At 36.9% G+C, this 23,991-nt stretch overlaps 1 protein-coding gene across 1 annotated transcript in view; it reads left to right on the top strand.

The window, feature by feature from the left end:
- Window positions 1-23,991, top strand: part of LOC106895737 (connector enhancer of kinase suppressor of ras 2-like) — a 218,568-nt gene that overhangs the window by 50,757 nt on the left and 143,820 nt on the right. Inside the window, exon 2 of the mRNA XM_014955349.1 lies at window positions 19,497-19,660. Within this exon, the coding sequence (XP_014810835.1) occupies window positions 19,497-19,660 (164 nt within the window). The remainder of the gene's footprint in view (window positions 1-19,496; window positions 19,661-23,991) is intronic.

Here is a 23,991-nt window from a genome sequence, read left to right on the forward strand (position 1 = left end):
TTTGGGTGGATGATTAAGTAGTTTGTGTGCTCCCTTTCACTTTTGGTTAGAGGAGATTCTAATTTTTCCCAGTTAATTAAGCCCATGCATGAAAACTGTGAAAAGACATGGGGACTATTTTTAGTTCTCCCACTGCTCTTCAGTGTGAATTCAGGAAAATTGCGTTACATCTCTGTGATTCAATTTTCTTACCTGTGAAACAGGGAATTATAGTGAGCTCTGAGCTTTGCTAACAAGAGAAGCACTATGTAAGGATACGGTATTATTATTAATACATATAATAATATATATAGTACTAATACATATTTTAGATGTATATATCTATGCTTCTTGAGGGTTTATATGCTAAGAAGCCAAGCTAACCTTGGAGTATCTCCGGAAAGTAGGTTGCAATTTTAGCATCTTTACATCAGGCAGCAAGTAGTGCAGGTTCCCCATCAGTTTAAGCTGATCTAACACTGTGCTGTCACAGATAACAGTGGTTCTGTCATTATCCTGGTAATATGCTGCCCTGTAACAGGGTTAAGAAACCTGCTCTCACTCATACATTGGTGAACTCTTAGAACTCCTTGCAGAGCTCAGCAACTGTGAGTGTGGATGCAAGAGAGGGGATCAGAATATGCAGCCAAGAGCTGGAGACAAGCACCACCGCCTTTTTCAGCAGGAAGGTGATTTTAACTGTGGAAGTGCCTTCCAGTCTACAATTTTTTCTTTTTTATCCCTTTAGGTGAATTTGAGCTCTTCCATTGCTTTTTGTCTGTTGGATAGGCTTCAAAGAAGAGAGTTGTCATTTCCACTAGGTTTAAAAAGATTAACAATAGAGCTATCTACTCACAGTGCTTCTGCCTGTCACTGACTTATCAGAAGAGTTTTGTCAGAACTGTCTTGAAGAAATCATGAAGTATTGGGAATATTTTGATTAATACTAGACTTTAAACAGACACAGTTTTCTGAGAAGCTTGTGGAGCTACATATTTCATTTGCTGGAAGTTCATGTCACATATATTCATTCTGAGAAATCAGATCCTTAATAAGGGATGAGCTTTGAATTCTGGCCATGCCCCTACCTAGCTTGGTTCATCTTCATGCATTTTTAATTGAAATTCTAGGGTTCTCTCTAAAATAAATTTCAGTATTTACTTCAGTCTGAAAACACTCCTCAAACTAATCTCCATGCAGCAGCAATTGATGGTTTTGAGTAGCTTTGAAACTACATGAATGACTGTACAAACCAATGTTCAATCCTCTTGACTCAAGCAAACACAGAAAAAAATAGAGAGAATGGGAGTTCACGTTCCTGCTCTCACCTCTGTTTCTAGTCCTTGGAACTCGAATTACCTTTCCCTAGCTGGTATAGCTGTATAGTGTGGTTTTATACAGGTGTTTCTCTGACACTCAGACAAATTCAGCTTTTTTAAGAACAAGAGGAGTTCCTTTGACTGTCTTTTTTTTCTTCATAAGCAACAGAAAAATTCAGCCCTTTGGGTTAAAAATGAATAGTGCGAGAACATGGCATATGGCCGTTTGCCTAAGAAACTGCGCCTTGTGTTTACTGAAAGAAATTGTAATGTGTTGGCATTCATTGCAATTCAGCTTAACTGGGAGCCTGCCAGAATCAAATCAAAATGTGTTCACAGTATATCCAAAATACAGCACTACAGCCAACTTTGTAGTAGCAAGATGTAACAACTTGTTTCAGAATGAAGCATGAAAATTTCCCAATATGCAAAGTAAACTCATTGCATGTTGTTTTCAGCCTAGTTATCACACTTTTTTAAAAATAATTTTTTAAATGGAATTTAAGTGACATAAAGATAGTCTTTACAAGACCATTTCAACAAAATTTAGGGTTTGATCAGGCATTTCTAGCTTGGAAGAGGGAAAAAATGCCTTAACTTGTCCCCTGATAAGCTACACCACTGGGTTGCTTGTTCAAACTTGTGGTTGACCATGTCAATGGGTCTTCAGATGTAAAGGAGGTATTGAAAGTCTGTCAGTATTGTGGGACAACTTTTATGCCAGCGCAGGGAACAGATAATCTGTTTTTCTGGTTTTGAGTGAGTAGCATGAGGAAGGGTTTGTGTCTGTTATGATTTGGATGGATGTGTGTCACAGGCAACCAGAAATGGGTCATCTTTTTGCCCTAGCAATATCCATATGGCATGTTCAATCCTCATTTAAACGTCAGTATATAGCTTAGTGTACTCTCTATTTCAGCTTCTATGTAAAACACTGGTGACCTTGAGGTGGTGGCATTTACTGATGCTCTAAGACTGAAGTTAGAAGATTGGTTTTGTGCACGGCGTGTTTTTGTCAGAGACAGTTTTGTGCTAGAACATCACATTCCAAACTGGTATAGTGCTACTTATACAGCTATTTGGTGGCAATAACCACTGGTATTTATAAAATAATGTCCTTCTGACTTAAAAAGGAGATGTGGATGTAGCTGAGCACCTGCATTTTGAAATCTGAATGTGCTTGATAATAAAACTGATGAAGAGAACATTCCTTTAAGTACCATCAGTTATCACTCTGGTCTCCAAGGATTTTTCCTTCAGTCCTTGAAAAGGAAGCTTTAGTTTCGACCTTCTGTCTTTCCGTATGTAGAGGCAAATCTCTTTGGTTTCAGTTCGGACTCAGTGTACGTACTGCCCTTATCTTGCAAAGAGACTTGTCTAGGGAAAATGGAAATACTAATTTCTTTAAGCTCTGTATCTCTTGCTCCTTTGGGAAAGCACTGAACAGTGCAAAACAGGCCAGTCCCACGTCTCTTGGCTCCTCGCTGGCTGTAGCTCCTCAGAACTGACCCAACCCATCATTCATGATCTGGGAGAATTTTTTCTCATCATCTTCTCATGATCAGTGTCTTCACGGTATTGAATGTGACCAGCATTCTCATGTTTCCCATCTCCTGATTCTTTTTTTTCCTCAGTCAACTGAAGAGCCATAACTTTAAGTCCCTAAAATGTTATATAGTACTTTCTTGATTAAAATAATATTTATGTGCAACTTTAAAGGGTTTTATATTACATTTCTCAAGGATTATCACAGAGGAAGACAACATATAGAAGATGAGCCAGAATGAGAAATTTTGTTAGTGGTTCTCTCTTTTTCTGGAACCAACAACTTACTGATATTGAAAGGAATATAATCTCTTTACGAGTAGGTGGTGTTTAAGTCATGTTACTGCCTGTCCTACAGTGGAGGAGACAACAAGAGTAGTGTAATTGTAAAATGTAAATATGCTACCAAAATGCATCTTTGCTGAAGAACTTAGCACACATGCATAGCACTAAGTATCATGGGAGACATTAATTCTTGTAGAGGTTTTTTTCAAAATGAAGGAAGCTTTAAGTGAAGTATAAATTTTCTATGTGATGTCCTTCCACAGACATGAATTTTGATCTGTGAAATTGAACGAGACCATCTCCAAACCTTTGGCCATTGTGGGCTCAGTCATGCAATGTTCAGTGCACTCTGGCTCTGCTCCAGCAATGCACTTAAGTTTGATTTGAATCCTGTGAATATTCCTGTGCAAATCAATTGGACGATTAGCAGTATACAGGGAGGTAAGGCAGGCACTTAAGTTCTCTGTTGGATCAAGGCCACACTCATACAAATCATCGCTATAGTGCTTCCTATATTAAATAATGACTGGTACCAAGAATAGGACCCTCCAAGACCAGAATACATTAAAAGTTTATCTTTTCAAATAGCTGTGTGCAGAGTAATATTTTTTAAAATTTTTTTTTTGGAAAAGGGGAACTTTCAGTGGGAACTTTAGTACTACGATTTCCACAGAGTCATCTGACAAACATCAAACTGGAGATAAGTCTAATTAGACTTCTATTTTAAAAGAAAATGTGCTTGATTTGGTGAGTTATACAGTCTGACTGCTGTTTCAGTTATGAAATTAAATATAAGATACATCTTGAGAAGTTTCCCTGTAATTGTCAAGGATTTAACTGATGATTTCTTAATTCCTAGTGCAACTTATAAAAATTAACTTTCGATCATCTAAGAGTTTCATTGACTAGTCTTCAGTTTCCTTCTCTTTTTCTTCATCCTATTTATATAAAAAGATCGCCAGACCCACCAGAGACACTTGGGACTAACACAATTTCTGCCTGTTTGGAAAAGCACTTATTTCTTGTGCTTTATAATGCATCTTTAAAAGTTTGCTGTAGTAAGTTGAAGCAGTCTTGTACCTCAGAATCATCTTTCCTTTCCAAGCTTTTTTATATGGATGTAGTCAATCAAGCAACTTTATTTGTAGCAGTCCTGGTTTAAATGGTTTTTCTCCATCCCCTTGCTTCTGCCTCCATACGTCTTGTGCCCCTGCAACTCCTTCTTGCCCTTCCTCCTGGGTATGCTGGCTCTGGCTTTTGTGCCTGTATTGCAAATTGGTTTGGAGAATATTCACCTGCCAAGCAATAACCTTTTTTCTTTTATTGTTTCTGGGCTATTGTTCAGATGGATTCCAGTTCAGCTCAACATGCAGCCACAAAAACATTTGGAGGTAGCAGCAAGTGGCAAGAGGCAGAGAAGAGCAGAAAAAAAAGACTGCTTTAGCTGCTGAATTTTCAAACCAAAGCTGTTTCACAGGCTGGTTACAAAAAAGGTTGAGCTTCCCTTCACCTTCTGCATGCTTCACCTTTACTTTGCTGAAACAGGCTGATCCGATTCACTGTGCTGCCATAAAATTACTTAGGCCAATATAAAAGAAGGGGGAAAAGGAAAAGTTGTTGCCTCTTTGGCAGCAGCATGGTCTGAAATTGGCTTAAGCCCATTATGGAACTGCACCTTTAGTGACATTTTTTTTTTATATCTGAAAAGATAAGAAATACATAATCTTTAGGAGTATAGTTGACACATCAGATACTTGAAAAGTAAGAGCTGCTGAGAGGTAGTGAATTACATAGTGGCTCTGTAGTAAGGTAGACATAAAAAGTACAAGTTTTGCAAAAGAATAGAGAGGAAAAACAGAATACAGCACAAAACTATACTGGCCAATCAGGCCTAGGATTTCTGGTGGCAAACATGGATACATTGAGACAGGTGATTAATTTTAAACTTTAGTTAAATTTTGTATTAGTGTATAAATTCTTTGAATCAGAATGGTTAACAAAGATTATCACAATACAGACTTGGAGAAAAATTAAAATAATAGTTTATTTGGTATATGGGTTTCACATAAGCATTACTTCAGAATGTCTTGTTAAATTCTAAATGTAGTACTAAAAAAACTTTAAAGAAAAGGACTAGCTCTCCATAAAGAGGAATATTCCAAGAAAACATAAAGTGAGAATTGATTAACTTCAATATTTCTAGTAAAAATAATCATATAACCAGTCTCCATCTATTTTTTTTGTTTGTTTCTTATAGTTGTATTGGAAAATGAGACACTAGCTATGATAGGATCATTAGTGGTAACTCTGTGCTTAATTTTTTGAAAGTGGGAGCAATTGGAATAGCAATGGTCCTTTCTGACCCTTAGTAGTGCAGTCTTAGTGCAATATAACTTAGATGACTTGTGAAATACTATAGACCCTGAAGCCCTCTAGAGGAAATACTAATTTTTCATCCTGTCCCTGAAAATGACTAAAGTAAGTCAAGGACATTAAATTTTTGTAAATCATTTTTAACATGGTTGCAGGTACCTGATTTGTTTTTTAAGTTAGGATATGAAAAATTGATCACAGTGAGCAATTAGCATTGTTAGATGTGTATTAAAGGTCATTATAAATTAATTTTTTTCGAGTCCCATTTATACATCTATAGGGAAAAGAAACTATTTGAATAGTAATGTCAATCTACATTATCAAGTTACTGAAGTTACATTCTTAAAAGTAGTTTATCTGATAAAAGGATAGTAAAGGAAAAATCCAAATTCAGTCTTCAATAGCTACTGCATTTGAGATCAAAATGACACCTTTTTGTTTCTGAAATCCTTTAAATTCTAAATTACAGAGATTGAACTTGGGAGGGGTATGATGATAGAGATATCTTGTGTAAAAGGTAGGCATTTTTAAAGCATTTAAAAGCAAGAATCATAATATTCCTTACATGTAAAATACATAAAATAATTACATGCATTTTCAAATTGAAAATTATCAATACTTAGTGCTTGCCTCAGGGAAATAATGCAGTTAGCATCTAATTTTTAAAAGAAAAAAATAAAGATTGTGAGTTTTTTCCTAAAGTAGTGCCATGCGAATAATGCAACCTTAAATGATTTCATACAACTGAATCCATTTCCATAATTCTTTTCATGTACTTATGTTGCTTTTTGCACCGAGATTCAACAGTCTTAAGGCTCAAGTGGTAAGAACAGTTGGTGCTGCTGTTGTGGTTTTGGGGAAGGGGGTGTGTGTGTGTGGAGAGGGCCATTTGTTTTTCTTAGATCCATACTGAGCCAAAGTTGTGTGTCATCTGGAAAAGCATACAATTACAGCACAACAGTAACTAAAACTACTAATCAAATCCTCTTATACCATAAAAATGCATCTCTGGTTCTGGCTAAATTGAAGATGCAAGTTGCCACCCTTTACCTGTACAATCCTCTTAACACAGGTGGACTGGGCTTCCATTTCCAGATAGTGAAGAAGCAGATTGTAACGTACTGTTTGCTAAATCCTCTTAGTGATGAAGCAGCCTGAAATTTTGCTGTGGTCTGTAGAATTAGCAAGTAAGTTACATTTGCGCTTTGCCTGCTCTTTTGGTTGAGTAGGCCACAGGCCAGTTGTGTAACAAACTCCTCCAAGGGACCCTGCTCATCCAGCACTTTTCCGAGCCTGCAACACCTCTTCTCTAGCCTATTTGTGTGAGCACTTTATCATTAGCTGTAGGCTGAAACCCTTTGTTGTAAATGGCAACATGTCCTTTATAAATTAGGTTTTATAACACACGTAAAAGATTTTCAAGTTTCCTTTTGTTTTTACTAATATATAAAAGTAGGAAAGACAATCTCTTGGATCCAGGATGGACTGAGCTTTTTCCATATTTGCTGAGAAAGACTGGAGTGGCCAGATCTACCTATTAATTTCCCAAGTCATATCACAGGAAAAGAACCAATAGCAGTGACAGGTGACATAATGCCTTTTGATGGAGAATTAGTAATATCTGAAGAAATGAAGTTGTCGTGTTTCATGTCATATTTCTAGAAAAACGTGAATTTAGAAAAAGCTAATCATGTAATGATTTAAAGACAAAATGTTCTTTTTCACATCTAGTTTGCTCTTCTGACCTTTTTTTGATTATCTCAGTCTTACTTCCCTGCTTTTTCCTTATCATAGCTATTTTATTTTATACAGAAACCTGCAGATCTTTAATTTATTTGCATACTTACTTTTCCCAGTTACTTGTTGTTTGTGTTACTGTTTGCATAACTTCATTTTGCCTGAAGTTCCCAACCATGTTATCTCAGGGTTATGCTGAAAGACCAGAAGACATCTAAAGCCTGTCTGTGTGTCACAGCCTGTGACTGTGGTATCAGGTGCAGTAGCAAAGTGTGGTGACAGGAGCAAACTACTTCCTAAGTGTGACTTAAGGAGCTGATTAACCTCTAATGTCTTTCCTTGTTTAGTTCTCTGATATATATGAAAAGGAAAACAGTCAACCAGAAGAGACTTCTCTTTTTTGAGACTTTACTGGGAATGGCTGCTAGAGTAATGCGGCAGCCTCATCCCTGAGAAGCCATGAGGAATGCCCCCAGAAATGTTAGTTCATATTGTGCTGCTTTTGCTGACATGGAAGAATTAATTTACCCTGCTCAGTTAATAGAGTGCACTGCTCCAGGATGTTTGATCTAATGTATTTACCTTTTCACCAGCAGCTCTATTTAGAGGTTTTATGGACAGCTCTTATTACTGGCACATTACTGTTGCGTATCTCTCACTCCTTGACCGGTGTCTTGAGAAAAAAATGCTTAAACTGTTTACTTATGAAGAATGGAAAAATAACTAGGAATGGTTTGAGAACTATGTTTTAATACTCCCATGTTATCCTTTGGCAGTAGTGGGCTCTATAGCAGACAAAATTCTTAGTTCTAGGTGGAAACTTTCAGTCTATTGCTTCCTGCTGAGATTTAAATATCAGGTGCTAGCCCTGACCTATGCCCATCTTTTGCATGCTGCCATGTAAAAGATTTAATCATCTAAAGCACATTTAAAAAACGATTTTTCAAATATATGAGTGATATCTTATGGTTTTGAAATGTTTTGTAATCACTTGACTTTTTTGTATTGAATTACCAAAGGCTTGGACAGAATACCATTTTCTTATACGTTTAGCTATAAACATAACTTGTTCATGGACTTTTGGCTGTTTCATGTTACTTCATATAGAAGTATTTAATCTTGGATAAGCTATGTCCAGATCAAAGAGCAAAACATTTAGAATTCAGAATTAAACCACAAAATAATAGTGATTTAAGATGTAGTAATATTTTTCATCATGTAGTTGGAGTCACAGACTTAATCTGTTTTAATCTGATACTGCATGAAAAATGGTGGTGAATAAAAATGTCTAGCTCCCATTCTGTGTAATAACAACTATAATAAATTTTTCTGGCATCATCATGTAACATAAATACATAGAATAAAAATGGGTAAATGAAAGAGAAAAGCTTCTTTCTTCTGTAGGATTTACAGTTTGATTTCTTTTTCTTTTGTGAGCTATTCCCACTTGCCTAGTTCTGCTAGTTTCACACAGTTTGTATTGATAAATGTAAGGATTCCTAGTTTAGGAATTTCCTGACAACTGCCTAACTTTTAACTGAGCTAATCACTGATTGCTAGAGCTAATTCCACCAAACTGCTTAAGTAAAGAACCTCATTACAGATCTGGATGATCTTAAGAGTCAACAGGACAATATAAACAGGAGCTGTGGTGCCATGTGTTACATCCTCTGTGTTTCCTTGAAATAAAAGGAGATGTGTGTGAAACCCCGGATCAGCTGGTCCACAGCTTTTACCAAATAGTCGACCAACAGATGCTATCAAGAAAGCTACTGAATACCCCTAAAAAACCCCACAAATCCTTTTCTTTACTTCTTGCAGCCATCTGAAAGCAACTTCCTAGTGATTTTTGGCAACCATGTGATGAATCATCAAGCCTACCTTCTACTTTCTAGGATTTGCATCTTGCAGGTGTTTAAACTATTACTTGTGAATTAGGTTCTAGACTCGTAGTTGCTGAAGTAATTGTGTTGAGCAGAAGTCTTATTTGTTGGGGTTTTTCACTATAAATGCTTACACTGTATTTGGCTGTTCTCTCAATATCCAGGGCTTCTAGTAAAATACGTCAGTGAACAACAATTCAACAATTAATGTATTTTTGTTTGATTCTTCAATGTCAGGTCTCTTATTACCACTCAGCTTTGCAAGTGTTAGCACTTGCTGACAGAGGATGTGGTGTGGGGATTCTGGCTATCTTGTTACAGGTTCACCTTCTTGGTAACATTTTGTAGCTGTTTATGTGCCTCAGAAAATTTCAGATTCTTTGTATGTGTTTTGGCCAGGAAGTCACTGTTCTGAAACATCTGTGACACGATGCCTGGATATTTTTTAATATGATTATGAACTGAATGTAATGTAAAGCCCTATTGCAAGTTCACCAGAGATACTTTTAGGGCAGGATTCAGCTAACTTTAAATATCTGCCTTATGATTATATGAATTTTGTCCAACAAGTGACTTTTCTGTCTGTTGATTACTTCAACAGACAGATACCTGTTATCTATCTCTTCACTATATTTTTTTCTTCACATTTAAGACAGGACAAGTGGAGCATATCTCTGTATTACTTGTACAAAAACGGTTTGGTGTGATTGTTTGGTTTTGTATATCAAACTGTAGGTTTTTGAAGGTCAATCCGTGATTAAGACTTTCCTGTGGGGAGTCCAAGGTGGAGAAATTCTCAGAAGCTGGAGAAAGGAGCTTTCAGTTATATTTCTTTGGTTTTAAGATCAGTCCTTGTATATAAAACCACAGTTAATGCTGTTCTTTCCTTCTTAGAATTTCTGACCTTTCTGAAACGGAGACAACAGGGATCTGAAATAAACTCACCTCAATGTGTTTAGGCACTACAGAAGGAAATCAAACTTGATTTACTAATATTTTCATTTCCACCTAAGACTAGTTCCTTTTTGTTGGTGGTTTTTGGTTTGGTTTGTCATTCTTGGTTTTGTTCTTGTCACGTTGAGATTTTTTTTCCCCACTGTCAATTTTGGCAGCAGGTTAATGGTTACTGCCAAACCAACACCTTGCAAATAGCGGGCTGGAGAAGGCACTCCATCACCTACACCACTGCCCTCCAGGCTGGGGAAATGAGAAGAAGCCTTTGGCACTTCTGGCAAAAAAGGAGGAATACAAAACCTGATCATATCAATTCTCTGCTTCTAAGCAACACTACCCCTTATGCATGCAGGGTAGATGTTACTCCTTCTAACTGTTAATACCGATTCTAGAGATGTTCCATCATCACCAGAATTGTTCTGATACAGAGATATTTGCTCTTCTGTATCTGGGTAAAGCAATTCAAGGATTTCATTATGCTGGCTCTGCATTTTGGCTTGAGTATAAATCAAACTAGTAGGTGAAGATTCTTCTAAATATGAATCTACTTTTTGACTTTTCAATTTATTTTATTTTGGCTTTTTAGCTAATTCTAAACTTTTTTAAAATGTCAGTATGTATTTCAGGATGTCTGGAACTGTGGCTGGAATGGTGATCATAAATTTGTCATCTCAACAAATAAAAGTGAAAGCGAAGTAAGGAATTCCCAAGCGTGACTTTCTTGCAGTGCAGCTTGAAAAGGATGGATGTTGGCAGTGGTGACAGCTTAAGCAACTGCTCTTTCATCCACTGGTGTATTCCACCTCGTTTGTTTCAGTTAAAAATAGCTGGTAACAAAAAGGAGTGAAGTTAACATAGAGCAGTTTCTGACCCAGTTCACTCTGTAGCCGCACACAGAGCTGTGCGAAGCACGAGGAGCAGGATGTACAAGGTACCACTCTGAGATGGAACCAGCACTTCTGCCAGAAGAGATTCTCATCAAACTTTCTCAAAAAAGTAAAGCAATGTGTTACATGAGTCCAGTGCAGGAAATAGTTAGAAGTACTTGTCTTGCATTTGGCCAAAGCATTTTTCTTTTAAAATAAATGTAACAGGGCAGATTCAGCATCCAAGTAGTCTCAGCTCAGTCACACTGGAATGTGGAAGCATGTAATCAAATAAGTGGTAGGTATCAATGTGCTGGCTCCTAGAGGCTTGCTAGTGCTTCTGGGTCACTCTTCAGCCATGCTGGAGGCTATTGTTATATCTTTATCAAGGAGAAAATTAATGAGGCTAAGGAAAGACTTAAATTTTCATTAGCACAGAGCTAATAAACACTTCTGTGTTTTATCACTTTTATGGGAAATTCATCAGCAACAGCATCAGTGCCATATCTCGAGGTTAAGATTGTTGTGAAATGTGACAGTGAGGAGCATGCTCTTGTGTCTGAAGATGTGATACATTCTCAGAGTGCTACGCTTTTCTTCCAGAAACATCTGTCAGGTCTAGCTCCAGGAAGCTTCTTGAAAATGCTGGTTATTATTTCCGTGATGATGTCACAGCTCCACAACACCTGTCAGTTCGTGAGGAAAAAGTTGGAATGTCTTCATTTCCTATAATTCAGTCATAGGTAATGAAGGCAGAGCTCTGTTAAGTCATTTACTTCATTTATACGAATGTCAGTTGAAGGGTGATGGCATATCATTAAATCAAATTTTATAAGTGCAGCAGTTTGTTCATTTGTTATTAATATTGCTTGACGCATCCCCTTACAAAACCTTCTCAGATGCTCTGCACTCTTAAAATATTAATTATTTCAGCACAGCTTTTGTCTTCATAATATAGTTATCCTGGAAAAATGCTTCCAGAAAGAGCTTGTCGTTACAGACACTGAGATTCTGGGAAAGCCTGTTGCTTTGGCCATGCTTAATAAATAAATAAAGTTATTTACAGTAGTGATGTAGTATTTGCATTGGTTTTGCATACGGGATAGAATTTGGGAGGCTGTTTGTGTCTCAGGCATGAACTCTTGGTCAAGTGGCTGTGCTGTTTGCCCTTATTCAGAGGAGGACACTTTGGAGGGGAAAAGAGCATATTCACTCTTGGTGAAGTGGCTGTGATGTTTGCACTTATTCAGAGGACACTTTGGAGGGGAAAAGAGCATATTCATGTGCTTAGGAATTTGCTACTGATTTTCATGTTTCTGGAGGATTATGTCCCTTTTACAAGGGACATACAAAGGTGCTTGGGGCTGAGAAGATCTGTTGTTGCAAGTGAACCTCTGACCTGCTCTAAGGAGAGAAGAACTGAAGTCAGAAGCTTCCATCTCCCTCCAGCTTGTCGTACCACAACGCTGCGTCCCTGCTGGTAGAGAGGAGAGGAAGCTGCCAAAGCCACACATGGGAAATACAAGAATAGAGACAGTGTGGAAGGAGAAAAAAATGTGAGGGATTTACCTCTGGAAATGGAAGCTGGCAGTAAATGAAGGGAATTGAAGATATACAGGATTTTGCTGGGAGAGAAAAGGTGAAAAAGTTTTGTGCTGAGAATTAGGAGGGTGAGAGGATAGTCATAATCCAAGAACACTGAGGCAGTGATGTTGTCTGGCACGTGGGATGTGAGAAGAACTGAAGTCAGAAGCTTCCATCTCCCTCCAGCTTGTCGTACCACAACGCTGCGTCCCTGCTGGTAGAGAGGAGAGGAAGCTGCCAAAGCCACACATGGGAAATACAAGAATAGAGACAGTGTGGAAGGAGAAAAAAATGTGAGGGATTTACCTCTGGAAATGGAAGCTGGCAGTAAATGAAGGGAATTGAAGATATACAGGATTTTGCTGGGAGAGAAAAGGTGAAAAAGTTTTGTGCTAAGAATTAGGAGGATGAGAGGATACTCATAATCCAAGAATATTAAGGCAGTGATGTTGTCTGGCACGTGGGATGTAGGTGCAGGATGAGGATGGGAGAGGCTGGGGAGAAGCCTCTGAAGGAAAAACCAAGAGTGGGAGAGAACTGGTCTGGCTGGACAGGAGCCTGGCAGCGCTGGGTGGATGCTGGTGCTTGAGCCTTCCTGCAGAGGGCTCTGAGGGAGCAGAGGTGGAGCCTGGCTCTGTCAGGTGAGGGGAGAAGGAGCAAGAGAAGGAGCTTGGGGACCTTCACAGTCTTAGCCAGTGGTCGGAGACACCTGGAAGAGTTTACTTCCAGTAAAGTTCAATCTGCTTTGAAGCCTGGAATGGAATTCAACTTTTTGTGGTGTCAGTCAGTGTCTGGAAAATATTAATTCAAAGCACTCACCCCGCTCTAGTTCCTGTTCATGCAGATGATGGATCTGTAAATTCAAGTAGCAGAAGTCTTGCCTGTATTTGCATCTAAAACATCCATCTGTATCTGTGTGAGTATTACAGTGACGCAGAGGAAACTCATCTGGGAAGCAACATTTAAACACATTATGCTCGCACAGTCAAGCATTTAAAGGTCAGATAATGCCAGAACCGAGGGATTATTTTTTTGTAAGAATAATCTTAATTCTTTCATTTCTGTGTTTGTTTGTGCGCTCATGCTGTAACTTGCAATTCTTAATGTATTTTTTGTATGAAATTTTGTAATCTGGCTACTATGTTGCTATAGATGTAACAAGTACTTGTAACAAGTAGCCTTTCAGATGCAAAATACTGCATGATACTGTAGTTTATAGATAGACTCTAAACTTTAGGAAAGTTTAGGTCTGAAACACTCCAAGCTTGGTGTTTTAGAGTGTTTTCAGACACATTCTCTTTGTCTCTTTCTGAATTGTGCAGGTATGAAGACCCTTTTCTCCAGAAACTCCAAACAGTTGGTTTTTTTTTCCTCTTGAAAGGGCTTAAGGACCAGCTTAGTGTCAACATGGTCCTGAAGATTATGCCTTTTCTTTATTTGGACTGAATAATTCTTAAATAGCTTTTAACCTCATTGGCAAAAAATACCCACCTGATGCTTTTCACTGTTACAAGCTGTATAAGGATTGGGAAAAGATCCAGTGTGCCTAAGCTCAATGTAATAAAGAAAAATCGGTTTTGATCAAGAACACCTATAAATTGATGTGTGTATTCAGTAAAATGATATTTAGGAAGAAGCATGCATTCTCCACTTACTTCTCTTTGTTAGCCAACCAGTCCATTTCTTCCAGGTTTTTCTAGCTAGCTGCTAAAAATGGCCTTATATAGAAAATACTGATTATTATTTTTTTTAAACTCGACCTTTTTGCTTTCTGTAACTACTACTTGGACTGAGCCTGTAGATGCTGTTAAGTACTGGATGTATTTAAGCAGATCTGCATATGTAAACAGCAGGTTGTGACAGGAGCAGACGTTTGTGCTGCCTTCCCCAATTAATTACGTAACTTCCAGCACAGAGTTGTTTCCTTTTTTTCCTAATAGTGAAGGACTAATTTTCTGGGCTTGCAAGTTGGTGTGCCTAGGTAGAGAAGCCATTGGTGGAATTGGGCGAGGTGTCTCAGGTGCAGTCCCATTTATTCAGAATGTCATGTGCACGGTAATTTGCAAAGATCAGCAGGAGTCAAACAATATGTTTCTTTTCTTACGGCTCCAGACCTCCTTCAGCAGTCTTGCTCTCTATGCCTTTTCTCTCACTGCACACAGTTTCTGTTTGTCTTTTACCTTTTCTGCTCCTCTCTTTGCGGTATTTCTGTCCTTTTTTTTTTTTATCCTTGTCACCCAGGATGACAGTTTCAGTACAATCAGTTTTCTTTTGAATTATTAGATGACCCTGTTGGCTCACAACTCTGCTCACACTCCTAAAATGCTCCTAAAATGCATATGCTGGTGCGAGCACGTTCCTGTTGTGTGCTGTGGTTATCTTATACAAGGTATCTGCCCTCACAAACAAGCTCAGCCATCATTTGCATTTAGCTTCACTGAAGGACACAGCAGCTTTAGTGGATTTCGTCCAATATCTAGCACCACAATATTTAAAAACTGAGTTTGTCCCCATTTCACTTTGATTTATTGATTTTTCACAAATCACCATTCTGTAATGAGATATGATTGTTGTATAGCTTTTATTAGTCAAATGTGATATATTAATAGGGCTATTAATTTGTTCTTGGCAGACCAAAGCGTAATCCTTCTGAACAAACTGAGATCCTTCCAGTGACTTTCAGATTTTGTCCTTTAGACCCAGGTTCCACAGACTCTTGTATCTATACTTAAATCTGATGTATATAAGCCTTTGTGCAACTGTGATTTCAGTATTCTGCTATGTGCTTTTTATGTTAAAATGTATTTTGATTAGGAAAAACGTTAAATACATTCTCAGACACTGAATCAGACTGATTTTGCCTTCTTTGCTAAACTGGGTGTAAGCGGACTCCCTTGCATCAGTGCTAAACCAGAGAAGTCAGGAGTGGTGAACGTGTTTCCACTGAGCTGTTTCCCTTCTCTTTCATCCTAGACTCCCAAAGCAGAATGAGCAACGCTGCGTTTTTATAACAGAGTGTCTCACTTTGTGTACCCTCTTCTGTCAGAAGAATCACCTCGTGAGCAGCAGTCATGTTTGTGACAAGCTGAACTGGCAAGGACCTTTCCTGTCTGCCCTCCCCATAACCTCTCCATTTCACAGCCAGTGTTCTGCTGTTCTAGCCAGCTGCTCTATATTTTCCTCTGGGAATAATGATGTAGTACAAACAAAACCATCATTTGGTCAGGAATTTTTAGGATAGACTACAAAACCAGTGTAATCTACAAGAAGTAACAAAAGCCATTAAAACACATGAAAAAGGAGAAGCAAATAAATGTAATTTATGGTGAGATTTGTGAAAAATTGTAAATGACAGACTTTTCAAACTTAGAAATTACTTTTCTTTTGTGATGGATCACACTTGACAAAGTTATTGTCACCACATTTCTCCCCTGTGAGAGCTGCCCTCTCTGCATAATTTGACTTCCTGCGTAGGAGGCAACAACTTACGCTTTTCTTCAATTTATTTTTATAGTATTTTTTTTCCAGTATCTCTAATCCCAAAGAGAAAGGGCCAGATCTTTATGTAACACGGCAACTATGTTTGTGCTTTTAATGTAAAACAAACCTGTTGTTTGGTGACATCAATGGAAAGATTCATTTTGATCTCAGAGGACCTTATTGCCTACAATATGTAGCATCTCTTTTGTAATGCTGGGTCTGAGTTAATACTTAAATCTGATTTTAGCTAGCTCTACAGAGAAATTTTTTTATGACGTGTTGGTTTGCATTGTTGTTTTAATGATTCTTTTTTCTTAGTTATGTAGAAATATTTTAAACTATCAGGCTTTTCTTTTCCTGCCCTTTCTCCCTACCTTTTTTGCGCCTCCTTTCTTTTTCATGCGTCCTTGATTTAGGCAATTTACTATTTGCAAAATCATAGTTTACAGCCAATATATCAGAGAGAGATGTTTGCTTTTCCTCTACTCTAATTTAGGTCTTGCTTGTAAACAGAAATTATATTGAGAATATTGCATAGAAAGCACTAATGAGGTCTAACAGGCTTGAGGAAATAAATATTCCATTTGGCTTTGGTCAAAACGATCTCATTCTGTACTCTTTTCAATTGCATCTTTGATATTTTCTTGCTAAAACCAATTACAGCCATGATAATAAAGGAAGAAACCACTGATAGCTAAATTCTCGCTTTGTAACACGTGAGACATCAAACACAAAATTTTACATTGCAAAAAAAGAAACAATGGAATACAATACCTAGTTCCTAGGTAGACAGAAAAGCAGACAGCAATGGACAAATACTTCTTTTCTTGTGTGTATTTATTAGATGCTGCCACGGTACCAGACGGCCTGGTCCTTTAATGATATATTTCTGTATTCTATTGTTAACTGCCATCCTGTTTGCACCATTAAGTAAACGCTTTCTAAAGATGCCCTGGGGAGCTATTACAGAGCAGTATGAATAATACAAATTTATTATTTTGCTCATCTGTCATACATTCTCTCTGGCACAGACACATTTAATACATCTGACTACACAGTTTTCCTAAGATGTCACATTCATTTGGTATTTTCTAAACCTTTCTGAATACTACAAATGCTTATTTGTGGCCACTGATACTAAACTTTTAAATGAATTTGCTTCACTTCAAAATAATTTCATTTCTGGTGTCAGTTTCAGTGACTTTTTCTGATGAGTTTTAGGCAAATATTCACTAAAAGCAAATCTGGAACGCATGGGTTTTGGATCTTGCTCTGAAATTGTTTCTAGGAATTCTTCTTGAGCAAGCAGGGCACAGAAATGTGTAATGGCTCTGAATTTCAAATGTTAAACAATAATTGCAGAAGTCGCAGTGACCAGTTTTCAACCAATCCAAACTGAAATATAATTACATAAAATCATTCATTAAATCATTTAAGACCATGAACATATACAGAGAAAGTGTCCTGTTTGCAGCCCGTTCCAGAACAGAAAAATGACTTGGGTACATTAGTTACAAACAGGCTGCTGATTTGAGGGTTTTTTAAAAATCAAAACAAAAAACCAAAACAAACAACCCCCCCCAAACTACCTTGTACTTACAAATAACAACATAAAATATGACATTTTATATCACTAATCTAGTTTTGTATGGGTTATAAGTGCCTGTAAAGCTGTGCAGGTTACTTAGTAAATGATGAATGAGCAATATAACATAACTTAGGACTATGTGTTTACAGAGTAAATAATTGAATAATTTTGAAAGATAATATAATTGAAGGAAACTGCAATACATCCCCTTGTATTTATGGAACAGAAGACAAATGCATTGTTTGGTTTTATTCAGTTCTTGTGTTGTCACAGTCCTTGTGTCTCAACTGAATTATCTAGGCTAAATTGAGACTTAGTGTGGTAATATTCAGCATGTCAAATAGAAAGCGTCAGAATATCTAAGTAGGTATGCTTATAAATGGAGTAACAGATTGTAATAGATTGTAATTGACAAATGGAGTAAGAGATTGTTTTCTAATATGTTTTTGGTAAGTTTCCTTCATCCTCTTGTTTAACTCGTTAAATATTCCTGTACTAATTTAGAGGAATATATTTCAGTTCATCATTGCAAAACTGTATCATCTGGTTACTTAAAAGAACTTTTAAAAAAATGTTAAAATAACTACAAATTTCTCTTTCAAAGGATACTAAGGTACATGATAGAATTATCTGTTTCCTTACATTGATAATCCAGGAAATAAATATATTAACATTTCCTTTATTTCTGTTTATATTGCATTTGTGAGAACTTTTGAACTGACTAATGCGAGCAATATTCACCACTTATTTCCTTTTCTTTATATGCATTGTGGTTTTTTAAGTGCCTGCTTACGCAGTTTTTTCCTTAATTTAACCATACTGGTAACTTCATGTGTATGTAATAGACGGCTGCACGCAGATGTTATGATACTGCAAAGCTTGTATCTTCCTGAAGTGCCCAAGCTGATGACTTCTGTGGCTTATGGCAATGGGTTCTTTTATGGATCTTGAGTTTACCTGCTTCACTGTAGGACAAATAATTGACAATCAAAGTGTTCTACTTACTATTAGTAGGTGAAATTGTTGAAACTGAATTTCTCTAGGTCTCCAAAAATGATATGCATATGAGGTATTCATTGAATCTAACACAATTCTAGGCAATTCTTGAGGGAACACGGTATAAGCTTTTGTATCTTTCAATAGCATGTGTGGTTGTGAAACAGATTTGGAGGAATGAAAAATATTTCAAGTTATGATGTTAATCAGTCTCTTCTCAGGCCTGAAAAACAGAATAACGTGGCAGCTACTGAATGTGTTACTCTTACCATACCAAGTTTCAGGGACAAATGGAATAATTCTTTGTGCATGGGAAAAATTGTATTATTAATCTAAGGTTTTGTAACAAAACCATTTGTATGTTATTGAGTTTTGGAAAGTTGGGTAGTCGGACTTGAAAAAAATAATTAAAAATTGGCACTGGGTGTAGCAGTTAGTGTAGGTGGTTACTAAACCTTCCTAGTCAGTGATAGCCACACCGTATGACTTCGAGGAATACCAGGAACAATATGCTGTTAATCATAAATTAAACCTCTATTTAGGTCTTTGTGACATCATAAGGAAAAGGTTTTCTATAATGTCACTCTCTGTGCTTCTTTGTCCTTCCCCTTGTTTCCCTAATAAGTACCATGATGGTTTTAAATTAATATTAAAATGTTTAAGAATTTTGAAAATAATGCCAGTAATACAAGCTTTTCTCTTTAGTAGTATGTGCTGTACTATGTAAGTTACACATATATATGTATATATATGTAAACTATGTAATTTTAATTTTTTTGCAAATTTTCCAGAATAGATGCAAACAAGGAACTACACTTGTATTCCGAAATGTCTATATTTCTGAGTTACAGAATTATGACTGTTTGTCTCTGTTCTCTGAATATGCATTGTTGGCTTTTTTAAATAGGCCTTGATGATTGCCTCCAACAATACATAAAAAATTTTGAAAGAGAAAAGATCAATGGTGAACAGCTGCTCCACATCACTCACCAAGAGCTTGAGGAATTGGGAGTCACTCGCATTGGCCACCAAGAACTGATACTGGAAGCAGTTGACCTGCTATGTGCATTGGTAAGTCATTTCTTGTATCACTCATCTTAATAATCTGGGTTTATAAATTTCCAAACCAAAATGAAAATAATATAGACTGCACTCACAGCTATGTGCTTCTACACACAGAGTGACTTTGCTTCATTAAGGGACAGATATGTACAGGCTTCTTTCAGCTGTAAAGAAAGTGTATATATATCCTTTTTATGATTATGTACTATGGTCTTTTATTGCTCTTCCTCTAACTTTCTGGTCTTGCATTCAAATCCTGTTGACTATCACTACTGGCATCCATATGGTTCTGTAATTATATGCCATATGCCCTCGTATTTCACTGACATTTGCCACACTGTACTAAACCAAGTAGACCTGAGTGTTTTAACCATGCCAGCCTTCAAAGGGATGGTACTAAGGAGCCAGAAGGTAATGCTAATTAGACTGGAAGATTGTTTAAAATGAGCTTTAAGATAAGACTGGAATGATAAAATTGACTTGAAAGTACAGACGTGTGTGTCAATTTAAAGGTGGGAGGTTTTTTAGGAACCTGCGAGCATCAAAATTTGGAAGAATGCTTTTTTCCATGTAACAAGTTATTAATTTAGTTAGCCTTTTAACAAAGTATTTTATAACATAAAATTATTTTTTCCTCTGTTATTTAATTCCTACCAGCTAATAAAATGCAGTGTATTAAATTAATTCTAAAATAAAAATAACTTTGCGTAGGTGAACAGATGAAAGGATATTGAAAATTCAAAAAAGTAAAATAGTAAAATTAAGTAGGTAAATTACATATGACAGTCCTAGTACTTTTATTTCTTTGTCAGGAGTTCTGCTTTTGCACAAACTAAGTTATCCTGTGGGATTTTGATATGATAAATTGTCTCCAACAGGAAAACTTAGGAGTAAGATAGAAAGCAAGAAGGAAAAATGCAGCTGAAGTAAGAAAAAAGTAGTATGATGTCCCTTTTATTACGCATACGCATAATTAGAGGTACTTGCAAGTACCTCTAATTTGCATATGCTTCTTGTAAGTACCTCTAATTACAAAATACACTTAATGTAGCTTGAGATCTACTCTTCCAAACTAAATAACATATATGTCCATATATCATATCATATGAGAGATATGATTTTGGCCTTGATGCAGCCATACCTGCAAACTGGTGCATACTGTATGACCCAGAAAACTATTGTGGTTTGGAAACAAAATTGAACTCCAGAGTTTTTTCTCTGAAACTTTGTTTTCCACATAAAAGGAAGGTAAATATCCCACAATGTTATGTTATCTAAAGAAGGGTGCAGTGCAGTGCCCTGACACTAGTCAGAAATAGCAGACCCAAGAAGTTTCCTCTGGAAACAGAACACCTTTCAGTCAAGTGTGCCCACTAGGAGGACCCTTGCTGATTTTTTGTTGTGGGTTTTTTTTTTATCTTTTTTATACAGAGACTGTACCTCTTAAACGCTGGCCCTGCTGCTGGTCAGTAGCGCAGTTCTTCTCTTACTGTTCTGTGTCATGACCTTGTTTTTTCTTTTAAAGCAGAATAGGGATTTTCCAGCTCCTGGTATCATTTATTTAGCCTCCTGCCTTTAAGCCTTTACCCTTCTTTTCTCACTCTGTCTCTAAAATGCCTGGTTCTTTTGGTTTGGGGTTTCTTTTTTTCCCTGCTTCTAAATTTTTATCTTCCTGCCCGTTCCATGTGTTTTCTGCTGCCTGAGCCTGCTGCCTGCGGCTCTGCTCTTGGGGGTTATTCTCTCGCTTCTGACATTTTTTTGCCTTGCTGTTCTGCACAATATATTACTCAACTCTTGCAGCTTCTTATGGAGCAATCATCACAAGTAAAAGCTGTACAAGACTGAATATAATATCTATTTTAATGTATAATAATTTATGAGAATTTTATCTATGTAACCAAAAAGCATTATTAAAAATTTCTCTTAATTCTTTTAAATAATGAAAATAATTGAATGGTAGGAGACCTGATGCTGCCTTTATTAACAACTGAAATGTACTTTTAAAATATTACAATTGTATTCTTATTCTGTACTAAATCTTGAAACACTAATAGATTGTTGCACTAAAATCTGACTGCTGGTTAAGTGATCAGAAAAAATTGTGAATTGGAGTTCATCACAGTAATTGATTTTTAGACTAGCTAGTTTAAAAAAAAACAGAGGAAAAACCTTATTATTTTTTTTTTTTTAAAAGGAGGGTATAGTTGTATCTGTGTTTTGTGTATGCCACTAAACAAGAACTAACATATAAGAAATCATATGAATCAGAATGTCTCAAGGAGTATGTCATTTTACCCCTGATTTCCTGAATTACATTATAAGCAAACTTAATAGAGTTTAGGGGCAGGTAGAATGCAGCCCCAGTCAGTAAGATACCTTAATGCATTGTATATGTGTTTATATATATGGACAGGGTGCACCGAGTACAAAGTATATTTCTAGATTCACATATACATGTACTTCAAAAATTTTTTTCAAAGCTTGCTATGAAAAGAATTGTGGGGAAACAAAAATTCAATCAATCTCGTCTAAAATTCCACATGTGGACGCTTGGTAACAGCAGGAGCAAGAGTTTATTCAGTCCCTCCATTTGCCCCATTCAGCATGGCATGTGTTCCCAGTCCTGTGCTGGCAGAACATCCACAATGCTGTAACACTGTATTTTCTTCCTGTCTGGATCACAGAGAGCTGCATTCCTGTTTCTATCAATATATGTCAGTCCTGCTTTGCACTCTGCATATCATCCACTCACTGGGCCATGTCAATGAGCATTGATTTTTTTTTTCCGTACATGGATTTCTTAATTGATTTCTGTTTGGCAATTGGCAGTGTCCAACTTCTGTGACCTATTTCTTCCAGGCAGCATTAGCAGGATGTTCCCCTCTGTCTTAGCTAGATGGGTTGTGTAACGCTTTAAACAGAAGCATCTCCAATGTACTGTAGAAATCTCTCAGGTGAGCTTAGGCTCAGTGATGCATCAGGAATTGAGCCGCACGCTGGGCATGAGTTCAGCTGCAGAACAGCTACGCTGCTTTGGGAAACCAAGAGAAATTTGACTGTCTTTGCTCAAGCTCTTGGAACACACTGAAAGTGCATGTTGTGAAGCCATATTTTCCATATGCGCTCCCCTAAGGGCCTGGCCATCAGCCCACTGCCCTTTGGGGGAGCGGGGAGTCGTTGGTTGGGGTTGCACATCGAAGAGCAACGTCTCTGCTTCTATCACAGTGATGCAAACCATTACATAGCATATACATAACTAATGCTGAGCCATAATCAAGGTTTTATGTGCAAGAGAAAACAAAACACAAAGGAGGCACCTTCTTTGTTTTTTCTTCCCTAAGATGGGAAGAAAAATCTATGGGTTCTGTCCTAACCCGTGGATTACCTGGACTCTCAAATGCAAATTATTAAAGGTAAGGAAGGTTTATTAGTACGCAATTGCCTTCAATATAATTTTATACCCAATTTTCACAGATAAACATGAAAAAAAACCCAACTAATATTATGTCTCAGTTATTTGATTCAAACCATCATATTACTTCTGAATAAAATCAGAAGAGATGTTACTAATGTGTAACAGATCATAATTTTTCTTCTGAAAGAAAGCTGAATTCAGAGCTTTCTTTAGGCATTACCGATGAGAATTCTATCCAGAAAAGATTCTACATGGGAAGAAGACAACCTGCAGTAGGAAAGAAAGATGTTGGAAATGTAAATAGGGAAAAATGAAAGTACTCAATACAGCTGTGCATAGCAGAATTGGCAAAATGCTGATATAGAAGTGTAAGTATTTTACTTTAAAAATCAAATAATTTAAATGTTGGAATAATTTGGTTTTTAAAGCGTAAAATTGCAGTGCAAAAGGTGAGAGTATCTTTCACTGTAGGAGGGAAAGTACTAGCACTTTCTTGGGATTGCTCAGGGTTGAATTTATGTGCTATGAAAGGAGAAGTCATAGGTGAGCCATACTTTCAGCTTCAATTCTTTGAAGGGAAGACATTCCAGAGAGACATCTTTGAGTAGTGTTTTAATTATGAAGAACATTGGGAATGATGGCTATGGAGAAAAATAGTATCTTAAAATCAAAGTCCTTTCTTACTTGTGTGGTCAGAAGTTATTCTGTAATTATTTATTTGAAGTGACCTAAATAATGTCTATGGACTAAAAAGTGCAGGCCATCTAGGATTTGGACTGTAATTTTATTATAGCTGAAATACTGGATATGTATTGGAGAACTAGTTGCACAAAGGCATTGACTGACTGAAGAAGTAGTAGAGCCTGGGGAAAATAATTCTTTGATAGACAGTAAAATATATTGGAAAGAAGGAAAAAGGAGCACT

The sequence above is a fragment of the Calidris pugnax genome, unplaced genomic scaffold, assembly GCF_001431845.1.
Source record: "Calidris pugnax isolate Ruff unplaced genomic scaffold, ASM143184v1 scaffold38, whole genome shotgun sequence".
Lineage (NCBI taxonomy): Eukaryota > Metazoa > Chordata > Aves > Charadriiformes > Scolopacidae > Calidris > Calidris pugnax.